This window comes from Dermacentor andersoni, chromosome 8 (assembly GCF_023375885.2).
Source record: "Dermacentor andersoni chromosome 8, qqDerAnde1_hic_scaffold, whole genome shotgun sequence".
Classification (NCBI taxonomy): Eukaryota; Metazoa; Arthropoda; class Arachnida; order Ixodida; family Ixodidae; genus Dermacentor; species Dermacentor andersoni.
Window position 1 is genome coordinate 147,124,443 of NC_092821.1, and position 20,407 is coordinate 147,144,849.

Genomic DNA, 20,407 nt, shown 5'->3' on the forward strand with positions numbered 1-20,407 from the left:
TAATGAATTAAATAATAATGAATAAAACAATTCCAGAACATGGCGGAATCCGACAATGTCCAGAATAATAGGCAGGGTTCCAAACCGTCCCGAATTTAGCAGGACAGTCCCAACTTTTGAGTGAATATGTCCCAGTGCCCGGACTTATAATTGACCCAGTCGTGACCGTCAAATGTCCCTACTTCTGCATTACTTTTGTACTGAATAACAAAAGACCGGACTTCCTTTTTATAAAGACTGACAGCTCGTTTGCGCATTCTCCTTTCTTGCATCCTGTTTCGTTGCCATAAGCGTAAAGGCGGTTTCGTTTTTGCCATGCATGGCTCTAAGTCTGTTGCAGGTACTCACCGTTTCAGAGTACCCCTAACCGTATCGGTATATGTTAGCCATGCAACTATATTACACCTTTCTTATTCTAAATCGCGACACGATTGGGCTGAAAAATTGTAAAATTTTGTTGCCTGTACAAACTGACGTCGACACCCCCTCACCGACCCTGCCCGTTCCAACGACTTCGTCCACACGAATGTTCGCGACCCTGACAGTAACCACAGGTGGCCGATAGGGCTATGTAATCCACTACGCCTGTCTTGTATACTTGTGTCGTCTACATCTCCGCTTAACCTTCGCTCCGCATACACTCACAATCACGCAAGCCTTACGAAAAACACAGCGACATCACTGACGCTACGAGAGTCGCAACAACGATTTCTTTAGTGCCAATATTCCGATGCCTCTCTCTTTCGGTGTTTCAATCGGAAGTCTGACGCGCACGCAAGTCGTAACTGTAAGCGCGCGTGGCTCGCCGCGTTCGACGAACGCGAAGCGCAGCCGCAGGAAATGTGAGGACATCGACGAATTCCGTTGGCGACACGCATCCGATCCGACCGGCCCAGGATGCTATATTTTACGCCGCGATTTCAAAAAAGCCGAGAATTGCTGTCCGATTACGCCGCGATTTAAAAAAAAAAAAGGTATAAGATGCCGCCGAGAATTGCTGTGCGAGAAACGTGGCCAGAATCGGCGGATCGTATGTGCATGACGTCATCGTCCAAACGTTCTCAATTTATTATTGCGACTGAGGGACAGGAGCATGACATGCTCACACAAAACACGCCCGCGCATGCACAACACGCACGCACGAATCGACTTTCGGGGCACGATTTGACCCGGTATTTCAAATCTGAAACCACTGTCTCAAAAGACGCCTCTGACCTAAAACCCCTTAAACTTCGTAAAGTAGTGCCACGCTTTGAAGAATGCCGCCTCCTCCTCGCGCGCTCTGGCCGAGGGCGACACCGCGTTGCTATTGGCCAAATAGTGTCACGTGGGCCCTCGCACCGTGCATCGGCGCCATTTTCGCTCGAGAAGCGTCCACGGAGTGGCGAGGAGCGCATGTTGGCGCTAGTGTTCCTGTATATGCTCCCGCAGGGAGCAGAGTTGCGCATAGGTCCGCCGCCGTGATCCAGCTCTGCAGCGAAGCCACTCCTCGCGCGCGCAGGAGCCAAATGCCACGTGGTGTTCAGCATTTTTCTCTGGTGGTCGCGAGCTACAAGCGCCAATTGTTCGCAGGCGCTTAGCAAAGGGCACTTGTTAATACAGGCTACGCTCGAACGAGTCATTCGTGCAGCCGGAGGGGGTGGGCTTCCAACCAACCGAAACTTTGTATGTACCTATGTAAACACGCATATACAAACACACACACGAACGTACAAATATGGGGTGGGACCGCCTTCGATTCCCCAAAATAAAATACTCCCGTGGCTCGAACAGCTCCAAAGTTCGCTCGCAGACGCGCAGTACGTTGCCACAAAAAGCGGTGCAATGATTTTCAGCATGCATGTGAAGTTGTCTTATCATGGTCAGAAAGCAAGAAATGTTTTAAAGAGTGTTTAAAACTTCACACACGTAAGGTGGACACTTAGCGCATTTTGGCTGCCGAAACCAGCCGATTAATGACCGTAGCCAAGAGAGCTATCGTGCCTGCAGTTATGTCAGTGACCGTTAACAGAGCGCCATTTATCACTAACCATCGTTCACAACAGCCGCACGTTTTCGATACATGCGGTGCAGACACAGATTTAAGCGCATTTCAAATGTTGACATGCGCACATTTTAAGCAAAGCTTACTTTTATTTACTATTACTATTTAGTAGTACTTACTACTTAGTAGTGCTTACTATTTAGTAGCAGCAAATCTGCAAATAGAAAAAGATTCAAGATGCAAGAGCTTCTAGCTGCTCCTCTGAACGCACGATCGACGGTCCACTGATTGCAATGGCGATGGTACTGACGGAAACGACGAGTTCGCATGAGTCGGCGATGCGCCCGTAAAGTTGGCTTCGCCACGGCGCGGATCATTTGACGTCATTTTTCGCGCTCGGCCAATAGCGGTGCGAGCGGCGCCGGAAAAGGTATGCGCAACTCTGCTCCCTGCGGGAGCATATACAGGAACACTAGTTGGCTCCGTCGCTACGCTCGAGCAGTGTAGGCTGCGCCACGGTCGAGGAGGGAGCATGAAAGAGAGGAGAAACGAGGAGTGAATGCGGAAGAGGAGAGTGTCGCCACTCTACGAAGTTTTAAGGGGTTTTACTCTGACGACTGCCATTCTGACACGGCTTGCGTGACCATCAAGACGCGAGGGGCCGGCCACCGCTGTGTCGTCTGCTCGGGAAACATTCCGAAACCATGCGAGCGCCGGCCGCGCCCGATTATTCCGGCTCCGCACGCTACGACACCCAACGGTGCAGAGCAAGGGGGTCTCCGCGACGCACTGTGCCCGAAATTATTTCACTCGGGCGAATAAAAACAGCACGAACCAGAGAACGCCCGCAAAATCTGCCTCGGGCCCACCGCCCAGGCACACGTGCGAAACTCAAACCACGAGTATATCGCGCACGGTGACTACGTATACGCAGAACGCACTCAATTACGTCACCTCTCAGTGTTTCCAGACTGCCGTAAGCTTCAACTGCATATATATATATATATATATATATATATATACACGGCACTGAATGCGCTCAAATTTCGCCAGCTTGCTGCGGGATGTGCGTGTATATATATATATATATATATATATATATATATATATACACGCGGCACTGAATGCGCTCAAATTTCGCCAGCTTGCTGCGGGACGCGCGTACATATAGTTGCGTGTAGTTGCTGTCGCGGCTTCTTAAAAGCAGAGATACCTGCTCAGAAAGCTTGAGATAAGTCTCGCGTGTAATCTCAAACAATCACCCAAGGAGCGTAAATGAAAAGAACAATTTGCAATTTTACTGAACGCACTGAGAGATCAAACAAATCTGGAACATAAAATATGAGCCTTGCTCCTGGTTACCAACTCCCCTAAGTTAACAATCGGGCAAAAAGCGAGTGTGCGCATTTGGCGGGCTGAAAGATTAACCACAGTGATGACCATGCTATGCGGAAAAGCCGTTGCATTCAATATGTGGTATATGCATATACACAAAGCAAGGAATCGAAACAATTACACTTCGATTGAGTGAAACCTTGTACATGAATGTTTCATGATATTACTCTGACTACATTGTTTCTCTGTCGCGTATTATACTGGCCCTCAGGCGCACTTAAGCTGCGCGGTTTTTGCATAGTCTTTATTTAGCCTGCGGACTTTTCATCTTTGGTTCTATAGGGGAAAATGAAAACAATTTTCGAAAGTACATGGCTCTCTTCTGCATTCTTTTGAAGCTCTTAGTGCAATAGTGTCCTGAACTGGGCTGGTTGGTGTATTCTTAGACGGTAATTGAACAACGCTTCAGACAGGACTAAGACGATAGACACGGCGCTGACTAAAAACCAGTGTTTGTTAGTTGCTGGCAATGGTTGTAAAGTTGGGTATAACCAATAGCCTCCCCGTAACTCGATTACCGTGCTCAATCAGCTTCTCTCGGTAAGCAAGCTGCTAAGCCGTGTACCTTGAAAACGACGCTGGAGTCTTCGCATGGTTTGTTACACAGCGTTGCCAGCAATGCGCACGGACGTATTCACGGTTACTGTGCTCTAACAGAAAGATATGTTACGCCTGTGTTGAGCGTCACGCGTCTCATGCGTTATGATTTCAATTAATCATCGCATTTGCGTGGAGTACATCATGGTATAGGCGTGGAGTACAGCATGGTATAGGCGTGTCGACCGACAAACCACTCCATTTTTCATTAAAGGAAAAACAAATTTTAAGCCGAGTCAGAGCGACCGATTATTCATCTAAAAAGTCTACCATCGTTTGCTGTGTGCCAGCCAATCTGTGACTTTGTCGCGTTGAAGAACATTGCTGCTACTCGTTAATTTGTATCGCCGGCACCAAAAGGTCGAGTTGACGTAATTCCCACGTGACCTGCCTCCTTGACGCTTTTCTCCAACTTTGGCTTTCTATGAATCAGCGGTGCTGACGTCACACGAGTCACAGTCAATTTCCTCGCCTACAATAAAGCTCTGTTCTCATTACGAATGACGAATTCGTTATTACAGGGAGCCTACGTTATCTTTCAATCTAGCTCAACTTGAAATTTTAGTTTATTGTCCCTCTAAAGCGATTTTTCACTCCCTCCAACCTCAGACCGTACGCCAGCCTTCTGCAGAAGGTCGGTCTGGAATCGACTGCGTGCTCTTGTGCGAGCGAAAACTTGACACGATGGGACGGGCTATTCATAGCACGCAATAGATCCGTTGTCAAAGAAACGTTCATGAATAATACAGGCCCCCTATGTACGCTTCTGATCGCGATCGGGGCCGATCCGGATCGGATTTCTTGATCGCCATCAGCAGTGGTCGCTGCTACACGTTCCGACGATCCGGATCGAGTTATTATCGTCTGTTCTCAGAACTGCTTAACGCCTTGGCTACAAATGCAGATTTGCAAACTTGGACAAAATTTCACAGCTTACTATAGTGCTGATAAAAAGTTGTTTTTGTTAAAAAGGTTTTTTAGCGTTTTCGGAATACTGTGCTGTAGGCGTAGAATACTGTGCTGGGCGCAGACGTCAGCCTGTGACCAGGATCCGACCGTGACCGTGTAGCAGCACGCGGATCCAGATCGAGCTTAATCAGGATCAGCTGCGGGCCGATCGGATTAAACGTGACCGTGTGACACCGGTATAATCAGAAGCGGGAAGAAAAAAATGACGTTTCACCCGATAACAGTCGAACGCCCCGGGGTTTAAGGCTGCAAAGCAACACTCGGTCTACATGAGACACGCAGTGTTAGTGGAGAGCTCCGCGTTGAATTTGACCACCTGCGGTTCCTCTAACGTGCACCTGAATGTGTGCACACGAGCGTTCCTCCGCATTTCGCCACCCATGCAACGGCAGTGAGGCCTTCGCTGCCGGCAGTCGCGCCCGCGACCTAGCGCAAGGCCGCAAAAGGCCACTTGGCAGCCGCGGAGGGTCTAGGGTAGGTCTGCCGTACGCGTCCGTCTTTCCCGTTACGCCGACAACGTCAACGTTACGCCTACAAGTGCGTGCGTGAGTCAACCTTCGATTACTTTATATAAGGAAGAGATTAAGTGTCTTAACCGCTATCTCTCACGTAGACCGGCACACGTGCCCGACTGACACGTGGTGATGCCATTCCGGAGCTTGCGCGGATGTTTTGTGTCTTCTTTCTTTTTTCGCCTCAGTGCTCCCTTCAGTTGATAGTCGGCGTTCGTGTTGTCCACTTCTATTCTCTTGTGTCCTGTCTGCACGCCTCACCTTTTTTGCATAATGAATCCTTACCAACTAGCTCAGCTTTCTGTCGTTCTAAGTCACCGCCAAGTCGTCAGGCCGCCTCCACACACTAGTCTACCACCGCCCGATCGAATTCGAACGCGTGTTCCAGCGGCCATGTGCATTGACAGCAGGAAGCACTATAACCACTGTACCCTCGAACAGCTTTGGCGCTTGAGTGTGCATATCTTCACACACAGACTAATAGACAGCCTCAGAGAGTCTGTGCGTTAGCGCTTCCCTTTCTGCTAACGTGCAAGTCAAGGGGAGACGTAGATAGAACTGTAGAGAAGAGGGAGAAGAGGCAGTTCCCATACAAGGGGGGAGGGTTAAGTGAGAAGGCAAGGAAATCCTACTACTATAGGACAGCGCTTGCGGGGAAACAGGATAAGCTTAAGTTCAACGTACGGTACAGAACGTTCCTGCTATTTCTGAAACATAAGCCCCACGCAAATATGTCAAGCGGACAAATTACGCAGGCCGTGCAGAAAAGCAGAGCCGCATTACTTAAAGCGCACCGCAGGGTCCAGGCGACACTACGGAAGCGGTCGACCGTCAAATCAACAGTTCCGTGACCGCCGCGGTAGCTTTGCGGCTATGGCATTGCTAGAGGCCGTGGATTTGATCCTCACCGCGGCAGCATATCGTCGGGGGCGAAATAGAAAACGCACATGCACTTAGATTTTGGGACACGTTAAAGAACATCACGGCGTCAAAATTAATCCGGAGTCCGCCACTACGACGTGCCTCATAATCCGACTGTGGTTTCGGCACGTACTAGTCCCATAATCCAATGCAAGTTCAATACTTCTGCCACGATGCGATGGGCCGTGTGAGGCAATGGCAATGCTCAACCCTCTCAGAGGTTATGAAATATTGCGCACAACAACGCCTCAAGCAAACACCTTTCCCTTTGAGTTCTGTGAACTACGCAGAGATATGGCAGTGGTGCACGAAAGGTACCGTTCAACATCAACTCGCCACTCTCGTGTTAGACTAAGCGTTTAAGAAAGTAAGCTCTCGCCGTCAACATCACCGCCAATTGTCGTCAATCAAAGCAACCAGCACAGAAAGCTTCGCTTACATCGATTCCCACAGTGCGTGGGATCCGCATAATTTTCCACTTGGCGTTGTGCTAGTCAGGAATGCCCACCACTTGGTCCCAGCGACAGTTACGATCGTACGGCCCCAGTTGCGGCCTTCACAACCTTTGGTGACAGATTATGATTTAAATTGCAAACCAGAGCGCACATGAATGCTATATATATATATATATATATATATATATATATATATATATATATATTGCAAAGCCTTTTTCAACCCTGATCACGTGAACAAGAAGAGCGAAGATTTGCCGTCAACGTTCCGGCCTGTCAAGCGGCTCGTGTGACTAGACGAGACCCTATCAGATCCGTCAGCGAACGTATGACAATGTCTTTCTTTCCTTTTTTCAATTTTGTCTTTCTTTTTCGAGTCATTTTACTCGGACATCCCAACGTATTGCGTATCACATCGTCTGTCTTACGTAATTGGCGAGTTCTCGTAGGTTAGAACAACAATTTGAACTCGCTGTTCTTTGTAACCCGAAAACTTACAACGCCCTTAACTATGCATTACAGCTTTTTTTTTTTTTTTTCATTGGGAACGTATTTTTCAACGCTTGTCTTTTTCTCTCTCTTTTTTTGTTTTGTTTTCTGAGCCAATTCCATTGCGATCTCTAGCTGTGACAGTGTCCATCAAATGTGACACACTAGGCGCGATGTTGAGCGTTCACCAATTTTCCGAGAACCGTTGGATGACATCTCTTCTTTTTTCGTTTTCTTCTGAAGGCCACCGTCGCGTTCTTGTTGTCTGGAAGCCGCCGCACCGCAAATAAAATAAAACACAGCAACAGGCATCGCAAATCTCGTTTGCTAGTTGATACCGCGTTCGATACATGTGCATCCGTACAACTACATTAGCGAGAGAGCGTGTCGTCACATGCAAAAAAAAAAAAAGAAAGGAAAGCTCTAATTTTACGCAGCGAAGGTCCTTTGGTGCCCACATACGAAACCTTTTGAAAGAGTATCTGGGAACACCGATTCATGTTCATGTGATTCATGTTAGTACGTAACCAGCATTTTTTTTTTCTTTCCACCGAGAAGTTTAGCCTCACAGTACGCTTTTGTTCGGAGGTAAAGTGAGCTTACAGGCGCTACATCGGCCCTTGAAAACCCATTGAGTGCTCGCTTTCACATTGCTGGAAGCTCGACGAGATACAGTACACAAAACGCGTCCTAGCACGACTACGGGAAAAAAGGAAGTTTTGTTTCCGACATACCCGCCTTGACGGGCGATGGGAGAAAAAAAGAAAGTGAAACGAAACAACCCGAACGGAACAATCAAACACAGAATACACACAACCGACCGTAAGCATGGCTCATCGAGTCGTCGTCGCTGTGCTTTTTAAGGCACGTCGCTTCGATTGGCGCTGTGTGACCGGTTGGCCACAAGACGCAAAACTCCGTAACATCCCGCAGAAAAAAAAAGAAAAAGAAATCGTTCAATGCGAGCCTGCAGGCGTCACCGTCAAGTGGGGGACGATTTCACGGCCGCAGACGAGCTTTTTTACTGCGGCGTTCAGAGAAAAGCCGGCGATCAAATAGAAAATCGGAAACGCCACAGGCCGCCGATAGTCGAAACTACGACGATTTTTTTTTCTTCGCATGAAACAGCGGAACCTAGAAAGAACGGGCAGCCAACACAAGTCTTGAGTGAGTACGCAATCGGAAAATCGAAAACTGCGAAACGGCGCGTCGGAATATAAATGGGGAGAAAGCGGCGACAAGAAAACGCGAAGCCAGAGAGTACGCACCTTGTCAGAGTCGAGTTCGGGATCCTCTTGGCAGAGACGGTAGAGGAACGATTTGGGATCGCGACACAGAGTCGTACGCGTCGTCAGGAAGCAGGTGCCGCCGACGTTGAGTTTGACCCACTGCGTGTTTTTGGACTGCTTGGCCGCGCTGGACTTCGCGTTTTCCGTCGCCGACGAGACATCGCCGTTGTCGGACGCGGAGTTCATGCCCCTACCCGCCATCTTGAGAGACGAACCCCCGATGTGAGCGAGATTAAAGGCGGTGACGCCAGGCGTCGCGGACGTCGACAGCGCTGTTTTGACTGTTTCTTTTTTTTTTGCCATTTTTTTTTTGTTATTTGCTTGGTAACACACGCAATGTGGTATCAAAGTTACGGGCAGTGGGTATAGCGTTTTCGACGTAATTTTAAAAGATCAATTAATGGGATGGAAAGAAAGGTTACGCTAATAAATACACTGAGACTGCAAAGAAGTGTCACTATTGTTGGCGTCTTAAGTTCTGTTCTTGTTTTGTTGATCCTTTCTTTTCATTTTCTTTCTTATGATTATTTCTAGTGATTTCGATTAAGAAACAGGAAGTTCAGTGTCATTTGTTTGGTGACTGACTGGTTGTGTAGTTCACGGACCTTTTCGAATTAAGCCTGTACGCCTGTACATACTCGCGAAAATCGTGATAGATGGTACGCCATTACATTAAAGCAGTAATATGCTCGTGAAAACTACAGGTTATATAAAGACGGTAAATTTGTTTATTTAACAATGTCGCATCGCTTTTAACAAGTGTTTATTCTATAGTGTCCACCGCCTTGGTATTTCTCAACTAGTTTCGGTTCCGGCCTTCAAAGTCGCCTTAACAGTTCAATCAAGGACAACGACATTTACTTATTGGGCAAGTTAACGTAGCCATTACCGTATTCCACGCCATAAACCAGCGCATAAACTGTAACCACGGTGATCATGACCAAATACTAAAAGTAGCGTTCTCTGACATCTCAGACGCTGCGGCTCGGATACGTCGCAGACTACATCGAGCCGAGCCTGGTCTAGCCGTCGTCGGTCGATCGGTCACCTTGCGTGAACATGGCTGCTCGTAGGATCTCGAAGTCTGCTGTGGACTGGGCCGCCTTCGCCGAACGTGTGCCTCCCAACCAGAAGCAGTTCTACCAGGCCCTCAAGGCGAAGTCTGATGGCTACCTTCGCAGGTCGGTGCGCCCATGGCTAGGAGCTCCTTCTCCCGATCTCGAGTCGGCCCCGGCCTCCTCGCCGACTCGTGGGGGTCAAAAGTTTTGCGTTGTCGTTTCTCTATTTTTCTCTTGGGTGTGCCGACTAGTTGCTACAGGGCTATACAGCAGGACGATTAATTTTTGCGCAATGGTATCTCTGACAAGATTTTCTTTTTCAGGGTGCTCAGCATGCCAGAGAACCCGCCTCCAATCGACTTCGCCATGTACCGGGCCAAATTGGGGAACCCGGCCCTTGTTGAACAGTTCGAAAAGTCGGTGAGTGTGCGTCAACGTGCCTGAAATTGGGTGGCAGAAGTGGAATAGGCCAGTGCGACGCAATGCTTAGTGGGCACCGAGGGATAAGTGTAAACGTAGTCTAGGCTGCTGAACGGTCGGTTACAACGAATACAAGTTCTACTGAAATCTTCAAGGTAAAGGCAGTTTCATGAAAGAAAAACATTGTCATCTGCCCGGGTGTAGCATGGAGATACAAAGAAGACCCATCGGGCTTCTCGGAAAGAAAGCTTCTCAGTTGAAGAAAAAGTTCGTCCCAGTCTTGGGAATCGAACCTGGGACCAAGGCCTTTCCGAGGCAGTCAGCTAACCAGGAGGTGATCGGCGGGTTTACTTAGCAGCTTCGTGTTAGAGTCAGGTCGGTGACAGTTACTTTTCAAGGTCATCTATAGAGCCATGTTGAAGGATTCTGCAATAAAAAAAAACATGGACATAGTTCAAGATGAATAGGAAGGCTTTGAAAGCAAAGCACCCTTCATTCCAAACAGCTTGATCAGTCTGTTAGTGAGTGTTGCAGAGTTGTTGCAGCATACCAGACGGCATCAATTTTCATCATCAAAATCAACCAAAGGGAACTGACACAGCTCAATCCAAGCGATGTGACAAACGTGTTGCACAGACGACCACAGTTCTATCTATGGTGCCTCAGCGATGTGCTGCGAATCAAAGGAATTAGTTTTAATGCAAAGCATTGTTTGAACAATCTCTCTGAACTTCCTTCTTTCTATGGCGCCCAGGTATCCTCAATTACACAATAATAGTAAGGCAAAATTTAGTGTCCGATGGTGGGATTCAAACCCAGGGCCATCAGCACAGCAGCCCAGCGCTTTGATCTTCAGGCCACGGACGCACGCATGGCTGCGGAGAATAACAACCTTAGCAGACCTTCTCTCTTGCAAGCTAGTGATTCAGGACGCATCGTCCATGCGCCCTGTAACATGGCAATCTCTTGCACCACCTTTAGGATTGGCCCAGTTTGGCCAGCAGACCCAACACACAGCGGATGCTGCATCTACTTAAGTCTCCACTTCAGGCAGAATGGAAGCAAATAAGAAAAAAATAGTAACAACTTTTTGGATGGCAGAAGACCTTGCCCAGGCTCTTTGCAAAGGAGGGCATGTTGGCTCGCCACTGCAAGTCAATTGTCGTCTTGACTCTCGAGTAACTCCCTATCACCTAGTAATTCTCTAGTCTCTTGGCTCTCTCGTCTTGACTTTGCTTTCAGTGACCATTTTCAGTTAAATAAACAAAGAAATTCTATGTACCTTTCTCCAATTTTTTTTTTTCTTTTCAGTTTAAACCGAAGACACTGAACCCTAGTTGAAAGGCAAGTTTATCCCATGAAGCAGAATAATTGACAAAGTTTTACTGGCGCCTGGTGCAGTAGCCCAGTGGCTATGGTGTCGCGCTGCTGAGCTTGAGGTTGTGAGTGCAATCCTAGCTGTGGCAGCCACATTTTGTTCGAGGGCAATGTGCAGAAATGCTCATGAACCCTGCTTAGGCTTCATTATGACGGCAGCGAAAAGGGTAGGCGACAGTGAGAAGAAAAGTGCACAGGACAAGCTCTGCACTACTAACTGACAGTTCATTGCAATCTGCTGCAAGGAATGAATACAGAAAGTAAGCCCGTCTGCTTGCGTGCCCTCACTGTACTGGCTCAGGCCAAATCTTTAAAGATTTCGCATCCGAGCAGGTTGATAATGCGAAATCGGCACTGCTAAAAGATTTAACCTAAACCAGTAGTGTGAGGGTGGCCATGTGGACGGGCTGCTTTCTGTATTTGTTTGTACCTTGCAGATTGCAATAAACTGTCACTTGGTAGTTCAGCATTTGTCCTGCGTGTGTGTTTTTTTTTTTTTTTGTTCCCCTGCTTCGCAGTTCCTTTGAGGCTGCCGTCACAATGAACTCAAACCAACTCGCCCAGTTTCACACCCTAGTGCATTGGGTGCAAATCCAAGAAACCTGTGTTGTCAGAATTAATCTGCAGTGTCCCATTATGTCATGCCTGGTGATCAGATCATTGTTCTTGGCATGTAAAACCCTGACATTTAATCATTTTAAACTTTAACTGGCTTCACTGCTGATGGAGTGTTTCTCCTGAAAGGGGCGACACTGTGTGTGCATTATATATGCCTGCCGCAGGTTCCAACACTGAAATTGCTCATTGTCATTGCTCCATTTTTTTCCTTTTGTTTCTTTTCAGTACAAGGCCTTCAGTGTGCCCTTCCCTAAGGAGCACGTGACACCCGATATTGATGCTCAGGAACAGAGTGCGGTGAGTACTACATCCTTTCTTCTCATTTTTCTGGTTTTAAAGCATGATAGATTGGGACAGTTAGTAGTATTCCGTAATGTTGCAACAAACAAACAGGATGGCTTCAGGCAGGGATGAGCACCAACTTCCAAGTAAGGTTTATCTTGAAAATGTGATGTATACAGATTATCAGAAAGTAATGCCAGCAAAAAGGCCAAGAAACTTGCCTAATGCCAGAAGGTTAACTGCTTCCAGGTTTTTTTTTACATTAACCTTGCACTGTCACCATGCCACGTGTGCTAAATGTCCAGCGTTCGTGTGCGTGAGGAAACGCTACCTCATGGCTTGTCCCATTCCAGAACAGTAAACAGCAGTCGCGTCCCTTCGCTTAGAAGCAGCTCTCCAAAAATCACGTGACCACTGTGCCAAAAACCAGTTTCAGCGGTCGGTTGAAACTGGGCAGCCGGAATGTACAGGGGGGGATAAGGTATTACGGAATCTGCCACCATGTGCCGAGCTGCATTCCTGCACCTGGTGCTGAGACATGGCGTTATGCATGTTCTTTCATGCTCGTGCGTCTACCCATAAGCCCACTTCTGGCCATCCTGCAATCGGAATCGCAATCAGTGCAAAACGTTATGCTAGGATCGAGAGCAATGTCCGTTTTGGCAGTTGAGACATGGCGGGTGAAAGAGACAGCGCTTTCCTAGAAGGATTTGAAGTGAGAAGAAGTTATTCCGTTTGCCTGCCAACTGCCACAGGTGAATGGCATCACCATTTCAGTGTGAATGCTGTGCTACTAAATGGCACCGCATACCTGGAAGACTAATTTCCTGAGGGCGCAATTGGAAGAAGTGAAGCGTATGTCTGGCTCCCACGAATTTTGAATATGGTGGTGCAGGGTGAGGTGACTGCAGCGACAACGGCTGCCTTCTTAATGCCGAAATTATGGTGTCTTTGGACTTTTCATCCTGTCTAGCAAACAATTAGAACTAGGAAGCTTTAGCCAGTCATGTGTGGAGCTTCACCTTAGTACCAACGATTGCAAGAAAGACTTTGAGCCTCTGGCAACCTCTGTCGCATAGATGCGGTGCAACAAATATGCCTCGCCACCAACGCCTCTGCAATTTTTTACATGCCGTGCCAGCAATAAAGCATTGCCTGGAGTAAAATAGAAGCAAAGAACACTTCTATTTCAAGAAATGTTCTGTAGACAGTTTCTGTTGCCTTGCCTCTCTGCAACTAAAAATAACGGGAGAAAATAATTGATTGTAAAAGACAGCAGAAAAGAAGAAATTAAATGCTGATATTACAAGAATGAAAGCTGTTTGCAAAGAATCATTAATTTTTTTAAAAATTAGGGAAATCTTGGCAGTTCTCCGAAAAAACTAAATTTGCATGGAAAGGGTTAGAACAACAAAAAAGTTTAACTTGTTGGCAGGGATTCGTGTTAAAGAAAAAGTCAGGTGCGCAAGCACGGATACAAGAAGAGAAACGGTCGACACAAGTGCTGGTGCTTCTGCTATCCGTTTCTCTCTTCTTGTGTCCATGATTGCTTGCCTGACTTTCTTTCTTCTAAAATGTAAAGGGTTAACTTCCCCTATGCTTTCCTTGGCTTCTTTGTGTGCTAGTTTTGATTGGCTGCAGGGCTAGTCAGTGCAGGATTATTGAATGACTGTTTCAGCACAATGCGTTGGCGGGCTAGCTGGTGCGAATTCATAATTACTTTGTTTAGCACAAAACAACGGACACAAAAGAGACAACAGGACAAGGCGCTACTCTCAACTGACGTCACTTTATTGCATCACTCCTTTATAGAGAGCAGAATCTAGAAGGTAATCGGATGTTGGTGGTACCTGCACATGGTGCTCCCTGCGCATGTTCTAGATTCTACTCTCTGTAAAGGAGTGACGCAATAGAATGTCAGTTGAGAGTAGTGCCTTGTCCTGGTCATCTCTCTTGTGTCCGTTGTTTTGCGCTAAACAAAGTAATTATGAATGACTGTTTGTTTGTGCCGTTTGCTTTTATCGGCTTGTTTAATCACAAGGGTTTCTTTTTGTGTCTGCAGAAAAAAGAGGTGGAAAATTTCGTCTCCGAATCGAACGACCGCATTGCTGGCTACAAGAAAGAGGTACGCAGTAGTCTTTTTTTTTTTTTTTTTCTTCGCAACAAATCGTACGGTGACCTGCCTTTGACTTTGAAAAAGAAATTTTCAAGCTCACCACTGCTTCGCTCCTGCTCAGGTTATATACCAGTAGTATCACATCTTTTGGCCCAAGTCGTGCAGTAAAACATTTTTCTTTGCCTGCCTAGTTCTCTGTTTTCTAGTTCTCTAGATTTCATAAAAGAAAATGAATGGTAATTTGTCCCCACTTGAAAAAGAAATAATAAAGAGAAGCTACAATTGCATGGGTCGACAAGGCAAGAGCTCTCGATTGAAGTCTGTTATGGGGTGCACAAGGGCTTTCTGGTGAAGTTCCAGACCACCCGCGTTTCTGCTTGAAGGCCTTTGTGCACTTTACAACAAAGCCTGCTCCACTTGAAGTGAAAAGGCAGGAGCACTAGATTGAAGTGGAGCAGACTTCGTCACGGGGACGGTTGAAGGCCTTCAAGGTGATGGTCCAGATTTCTTGTCTTTCTGCTTGAAGGCCTTTGTTCAACTTACAATGAAGCCAGCTCTACTTCCGGGGAAAGGCAAGAGCCCTCAATTGAAGTGGAGCAGATCTAACTGCCCGTAGATTATCGGCAGCACAGCTATCTTAAGTTAAACTTGGTACGTCACTTATTGTCGCTGTTGGAGGCCTCCTTTATCACTGTCGACAGCCCAGAGCATCTCATTTTCGGTATCGTCTAAGGAACTTCAGAGGCCCCATTTCCTAAGCATGTCGGAAAACATGGCAACTGTACTACTTCGTTCAGTTACAGCGTACACACACATTCGTGCATCACTTGTTTTCACCAGTGCTGTCCAGTTGCAGAAGAAAAAAAAGAGAAGAGCCTCGGACCTTAAGCTGCGGTTGAAGTGAGCCATCTACTTAACCACAGTGACTGCAATTTGCTTGAGTTTGCCGGCAATTAGTACAAATGACCACTTTGGCTAACGCACTGCAGTGTTTGGTGCGATGTTAGCAATGGCGAAAGAATCATTCTACCGTTTATGTAATGCTTATGGCCAGTAACAAACTATTTTACGAGCTTTGAGCTGGTAATTCAATGATAAGTTTTCATGATAAAAGGTGACACGAACGACTACACACAACCTCAGTATTCAATTATAAAGAATCACGAGACAATGCACAGAGCATCCTCCTGCCACCTTAACTTTCTCTCAGTGAAATCTCCAGCACCTTGAAATAAAGTTATGCAACTCTAGTGCATTTATCGGTTCGCCATCATAAATTTTGCCTGAAAGATCCATAGCTTCTAGAATATACCGCAGCTTAAGGGCAGCATGAAGGGACATTATCTGGGCCCCCTCGCGACAGCGTTTGTTGCGACATATCCACACCTAAAGTGTGTATACATGTTACACCGTGGAGCTCATCTAACTAAGCTAGTCAAACTATCACACATGCACTAACCTCTCGTTGCCATTCTATCACTTGTGGGTGTCCGAGAAAACGTCTAGGTGGCAATTTTGTTGCGACTGTCTTGATTTGCACAGTTGGGGTGTCAGACTTGGCAATGTGTCTGATAAAACCTTGATATATAACGAGCATGGGTATAAATAATTATCAGATATAACAAGGTAGCTCTAAAATGTCTCTCAGTGATATCAGAGCGTAAAGAATGCATGCTTTTAACAAATATTCGATGTAACAAAGGTATTTTCATGTCAGATGCGATTTTGCTATCACGATGTTTGACCGTGCAGGCAATTTCGTAGTCAAACTTCGACATAAAAGTCAAACCTTGATATAATGAATTATCAGATGTAGTGAAGTAAATCTGAGATGTTTCTTGCCATTATTAGCATGCAACAAATACACGCCTATAACGAGCATAGGATATTACGAAGGTATATCTGTGTCGGATGCAGCTGTGATAATTAGGCTCGATGGTAATCGCTTCAAGTGTATTCTAAAGCTACCCGTATCCCTGACTGCCCCTTCTATGCAGTTGGCAAGGTTTGAGGCCATGATTCCAGCATTACACATGACCATGGAGGACTTTGTGGATTACTTCCCCGATCAGAAGATCGACGTCGACAACCCGACGTACTGGCCCCACGACGGCAGCACCGACTTTGATGACAGCTTGGACTATGCAGACAAAGGCGAAGACCACTAGGAGGCAGTCCACTATGCATCTGGCACTATGACAGCTGTGCGCTTCATTTAGTGTGGCCTCGTCAGCTTGGCAACTTATGAGCTGGGCATGTCGAAAAGATTGAAGTAAAAAGGTTTATGTTAGCAGCAGTCTGTGTGTGATTATTGTTAGCCAGGATGCACATCATTCCAAAACTGCACAAGCGTAGACATCAGGGTTACTCAGAGGATAAGTCAGTCAAATCACAGAGAGTAGTGGAAAAGCACCCAACAACATGTGCGTGTGTAGAATGAACTGCAGGCATCTTCTCCTAGGCTGTTCCAGGCAATGGATCCAACACCACTTTCTTTTTTTCACCCATTGTTGTCACGCCACCAAGAAGGAACTAGAAAAAGTCACGTGGTACTGAGCCGAGCTGAGTGAAGTGCGATTATATGCCCACTGGTTATGGTGCCCATGCATGTTGGCGGAGTGGGAGTGAGCTGTTATGGGCTAACTTATCATTTTAATCTCTGCCATCATTGCCGGTTGCCGCTGCCACCGTCAATGTTGGCCGCCAGAATGCTAGAGCGCCTTGCAAGGATTTGGTTAAAAAATGCAGTTGCTGTGCCTCTAGACAATTCAAACTATGCTCCCTCCTGCGTTAGCGTCAAAGATTCTACCATTCAGCCGCTGCGCTATGCTGCATCAGCGCAGAATACTGCGCTTGCCCTCTTAAAGGGGCTAAAAAATTTTTTTTAATGACCGCTTTTTTTATGGCACCACAATACGCTCGTCTTCGGTAGTGTGTATACCTGTAGCGGTTACTTCCAAATGCGCGTAGAAATTTTGTAAGCAGAATCTTTTTATCCGAGCAAAAAGAAGAAAAAATGGAGTCCCGACGCCAGTAACACTGAGAAGTGAAAGCGATGCCTACAGCCCACGTTGCCGGTTGGGAAAGCAGGACAATGGGCGGATTTCGCATGAGTCTGCAATTTTTGTTAACCATCTGCATTTTGACTTTTTCGAACCCCTTCCGTCAATAAAACGCTACTGTAATAAGTTGTTGCATTTGTGGCTGCTGCAAATTCTAGTGTTAGCTAGCAGCAATGTGGCGCCCTCATAGGCCGCGGGTGCAACTTCTTGCAGCACTACTGTGGCCTCACGAGAACGGACCGCAGCGTGCGCCGCCAAATCTCTGCAGACCATGATACCACTTTTATGTTCATAACAATCAAACATTTAGCTGCACATAGTAAGCTGCAGAACACACTTATGATAGACAAAAAAAAAGTATTGCATTTCAAAATTTACGAAAGGCCAAGGAGCTCCACACACTAATAGAAGGTCGTGCTATCCTATATTTTGCCGTGCTATGAAGGTCCAACGGTCATTTTTCGCAATTTGTTTAGAATTAGAAATATAAATCCTGGTTAATGAGAAAAACAGTGCTTGTTTTAGACAATACGAGAGACGAGCTTTCCATCAGTGGGGCCATCTTGATTGGTGTTTTAAACTTCATCCTTCTAAGCATGCGCTAAAAATGTTTGGCTGATACCACACGCTGCAGCTTACCTATAAACTAGTGCTAAGCTGAAATAATCTAAACAAGGGCCACAATAAGCAGCAAAAGGCAGGATTAGATAAGGAAGGAGAAAAAGAAATTGTCCAAATTTCTCCATCACCAGGGATGGCCGCCTCCATAATTGACGACTTTGACTGCAGTCTTCACTCAAAAGCTTTCTTCACAAAAGGCGATTGCTCCGCGTGGTACTGTGAATGTTTGCTCCAGCCATACCGCAAAAAACAGTGCAATTCCTTACTGCACATAATATTCCGCTAGCCGTTGTGTTGGTAGCTTACACTGGAGTCGGATGTGTCACATCGCGTCCGGTCGTGAGGAAAAGAAATTCTGGACAAAAAGCTCCTGGAACCCAATTGCTTCGTACAGTGAGGTTCCTCTCCTGCCAGAATGGGAGACGCAAGATCCGTTCACGCCAGATATCGGCAGTAGAGGTTGCAGGAGGCTGGGGTGCAAGCTGTGCGTTCACTTTGCCTTCACACTGACCTGTGAACAAAGGCGAGGAGGCCTTACAAGTTTCCATAATCTCTGTCCAACAGGGCACAGTGGCCTATCTCGTTCACCATGGTTGGCGTGAACTCATTACTTGCCATGCGCGGGTCCCCAAGTTCATTGCACTAATAGTTGCTCTTGTAAATACTGTAAAATGGAACAAATAGTCGCCATTTACTGTTATTCTCGCTCCATATTTTTCCCAGTTTTTTTTTAAGTTCTCTCCTCATCTGGTAACAATGTAAATCGGTGAAGAGAAAATGCATACAATGAAGGGCCCCAGTGTAAGTGTCCTATGCCCGTGGCTGTTCTGGGTAAGGCACCCAACCCCACTTGATTTTGCAGCTGTACTACTGTTACGTAAAATGCCGGAGAAGAAAAAAAGTTGCAGTTCCGCTCATAACAGCCCAACAAGATTTGGGTAGCTTGTGTCCAATAGTGACACAAGCTATTACTTGTAGTTGTTTGAAGAAAAAAAAAGGGAATAGAGTTCTGCATGACCTAAAAAACCACCCGGTATTGCGCCACTAGTGTCAGGGTTGTCCTACCAAGTCACCAAATTTGAGTTCATTCTCCAGGATCAGGGCCAGTTTACACTTCGACACATCAAAGTGCGAGGAGGTGAGCAAAGAAAGCTGTTGCATAAAAAGAAAAAAAGATGAGAGAGAAATAACTTTTATTGAGTGCTTGATGGGGTCAAAGGTGGCCAGAGGGGCAGGAGGCAGCCCTTCAAGCCAATTCCCTTAGACGGTGGCCAGTTCATGTAGTCTTTGGCATCTGCAGCCATCCAGGTGACCCAGAGTTGATTCTCCGGGTCGCTGCTGAGCAGCATAGTCTCCCACTGGTCAGCACCGGTAATGGCGAGTGTAAGGTGGGTGCCATGTTTGTGAGTGCATACCGCCTCAGGGCAGGCACAGATTTATGTCGTGTAGGTTGGCGGGATGGTTACAGAGCATGCAGAGCGGGGAGTAAATTTCGGAGTAGATGTGATGGTGGAGCTTAGGGTTAGGGAAGGTGTTGGTTTGCAGTAAGCAGCATGTGGTAGACTATTCTTTGTTGAGTGAGCAGTGAGGGGGGTGGGTATTTCAAGCGCGCCTTGCGATAGTAATGGAGGATGTCGAGGTAAGTGATCATGCGGTCCCTGGCATGCGGCTCGTGCAAGTTGTCTGACGGGACCGCGAGGAACCAACTCTAGGACGGATTGCCGCTCCCCGCCAAAAATGGCGTGCGAGCCAGGTGTACGACTTCTCGGCTGGCGCTGCGAGCGGCTTTGTTGCCAGCGAGACTGGAGTGATCTGGGGCCCAGATCAAATGTGCATTGTCCAGTGCCAGTTGGGAGGGGTGTGTTTAAGGATGTGAACTGCTGGATGAGAAAGGAAACCTTTTAGGAAATTGCACACTGCTGCCTTAGAATCACCGATTATTACTCAGGCTTGCGTGGAGGCGGCCTCTCCGCTGTCCTCAGTTATTGTGCTGCGGACCGTAGTGGCAGTGATGTCATCATGCGAAGGCCCAGTAAGGGCTGTAATGACCATAGCTGTCTGTCCAGGGTTCTCAGCCATGTCTACATAGGTTTCTCATGAAAGCTGAGAAATATAAACCTTGTGTCAGTACTCTTAATATAAACCAGTAGTAATTGCTTCAGAGCTTGTGTGTGAATCCTTGTTTCAACGAGGTGGCGATTTGGGTGAGTTGACACTGTATTTTGACCACATAGCGCAGCAG

At 46.9% G+C, this 20,407-nt stretch overlaps 2 protein-coding genes across 3 annotated transcripts in view; one reads left to right on the plus strand and one right to left on the minus strand.

Moving 5' to 3' along the window:
• Positions 1-9,528, minus strand: part of inc (BTB/POZ domain-containing protein inc) — a 45,087-nt gene extending 35,559 nt beyond the window's left edge. For both annotated transcript variants that reach the window (XM_050176543.3, XM_050176542.3), the window contains exon 1: positions 8,591-9,528. In XM_050176543.3, the coding sequence (XP_050032500.2) occupies positions 8,591-8,914 (324 nt within the window). In that variant the 5' untranslated portion in view covers positions 8,915-9,528. The remainder of the gene's footprint in view (positions 1-8,590) is intronic.
• A 93-nt stretch (positions 9,529-9,621) lies between these two features.
• Positions 9,622-16,772, plus strand: ATPsynD (ATP synthase, subunit D). Its single transcript, XM_050176545.3, has 5 exons — positions 9,622-9,792; positions 9,993-10,089; positions 12,310-12,381; positions 14,429-14,491; positions 16,480-16,772. Exons 1-5 carry the CDS (start codon positions 9,671-9,673, stop codon positions 16,648-16,650), a joined length of 525 nt encoding a protein of 174 aa, XP_050032502.2. The 5' UTR covers positions 9,622-9,670; the 3' UTR covers positions 16,651-16,772.
• Positions 16,773-20,407: the final 3,635 nt, after the last annotated feature.

Coding starts and splice junctions, on each gene's coding strand:
- ATPsynD (XM_050176545.3), top strand. CDS start 9,671: ATGGCTGCTCGTAGGATCTCGAAGTCTGCTGTGGACTGGGCCGCCTTC. Junction 10,090..12,309: donor TTGAACAGTTCGAAAAGTCG/GTGAGTGTGCGT, acceptor GTTTCTTTTCAG/TACAAGGCCTTCAGTGTGCC. Junction 12,382..14,428: donor ATGCTCAGGAACAGAGTGCG/GTGAGTACTACA, acceptor TTGTGTCTGCAG/AAAAAAGAGGTGGAAAATTT.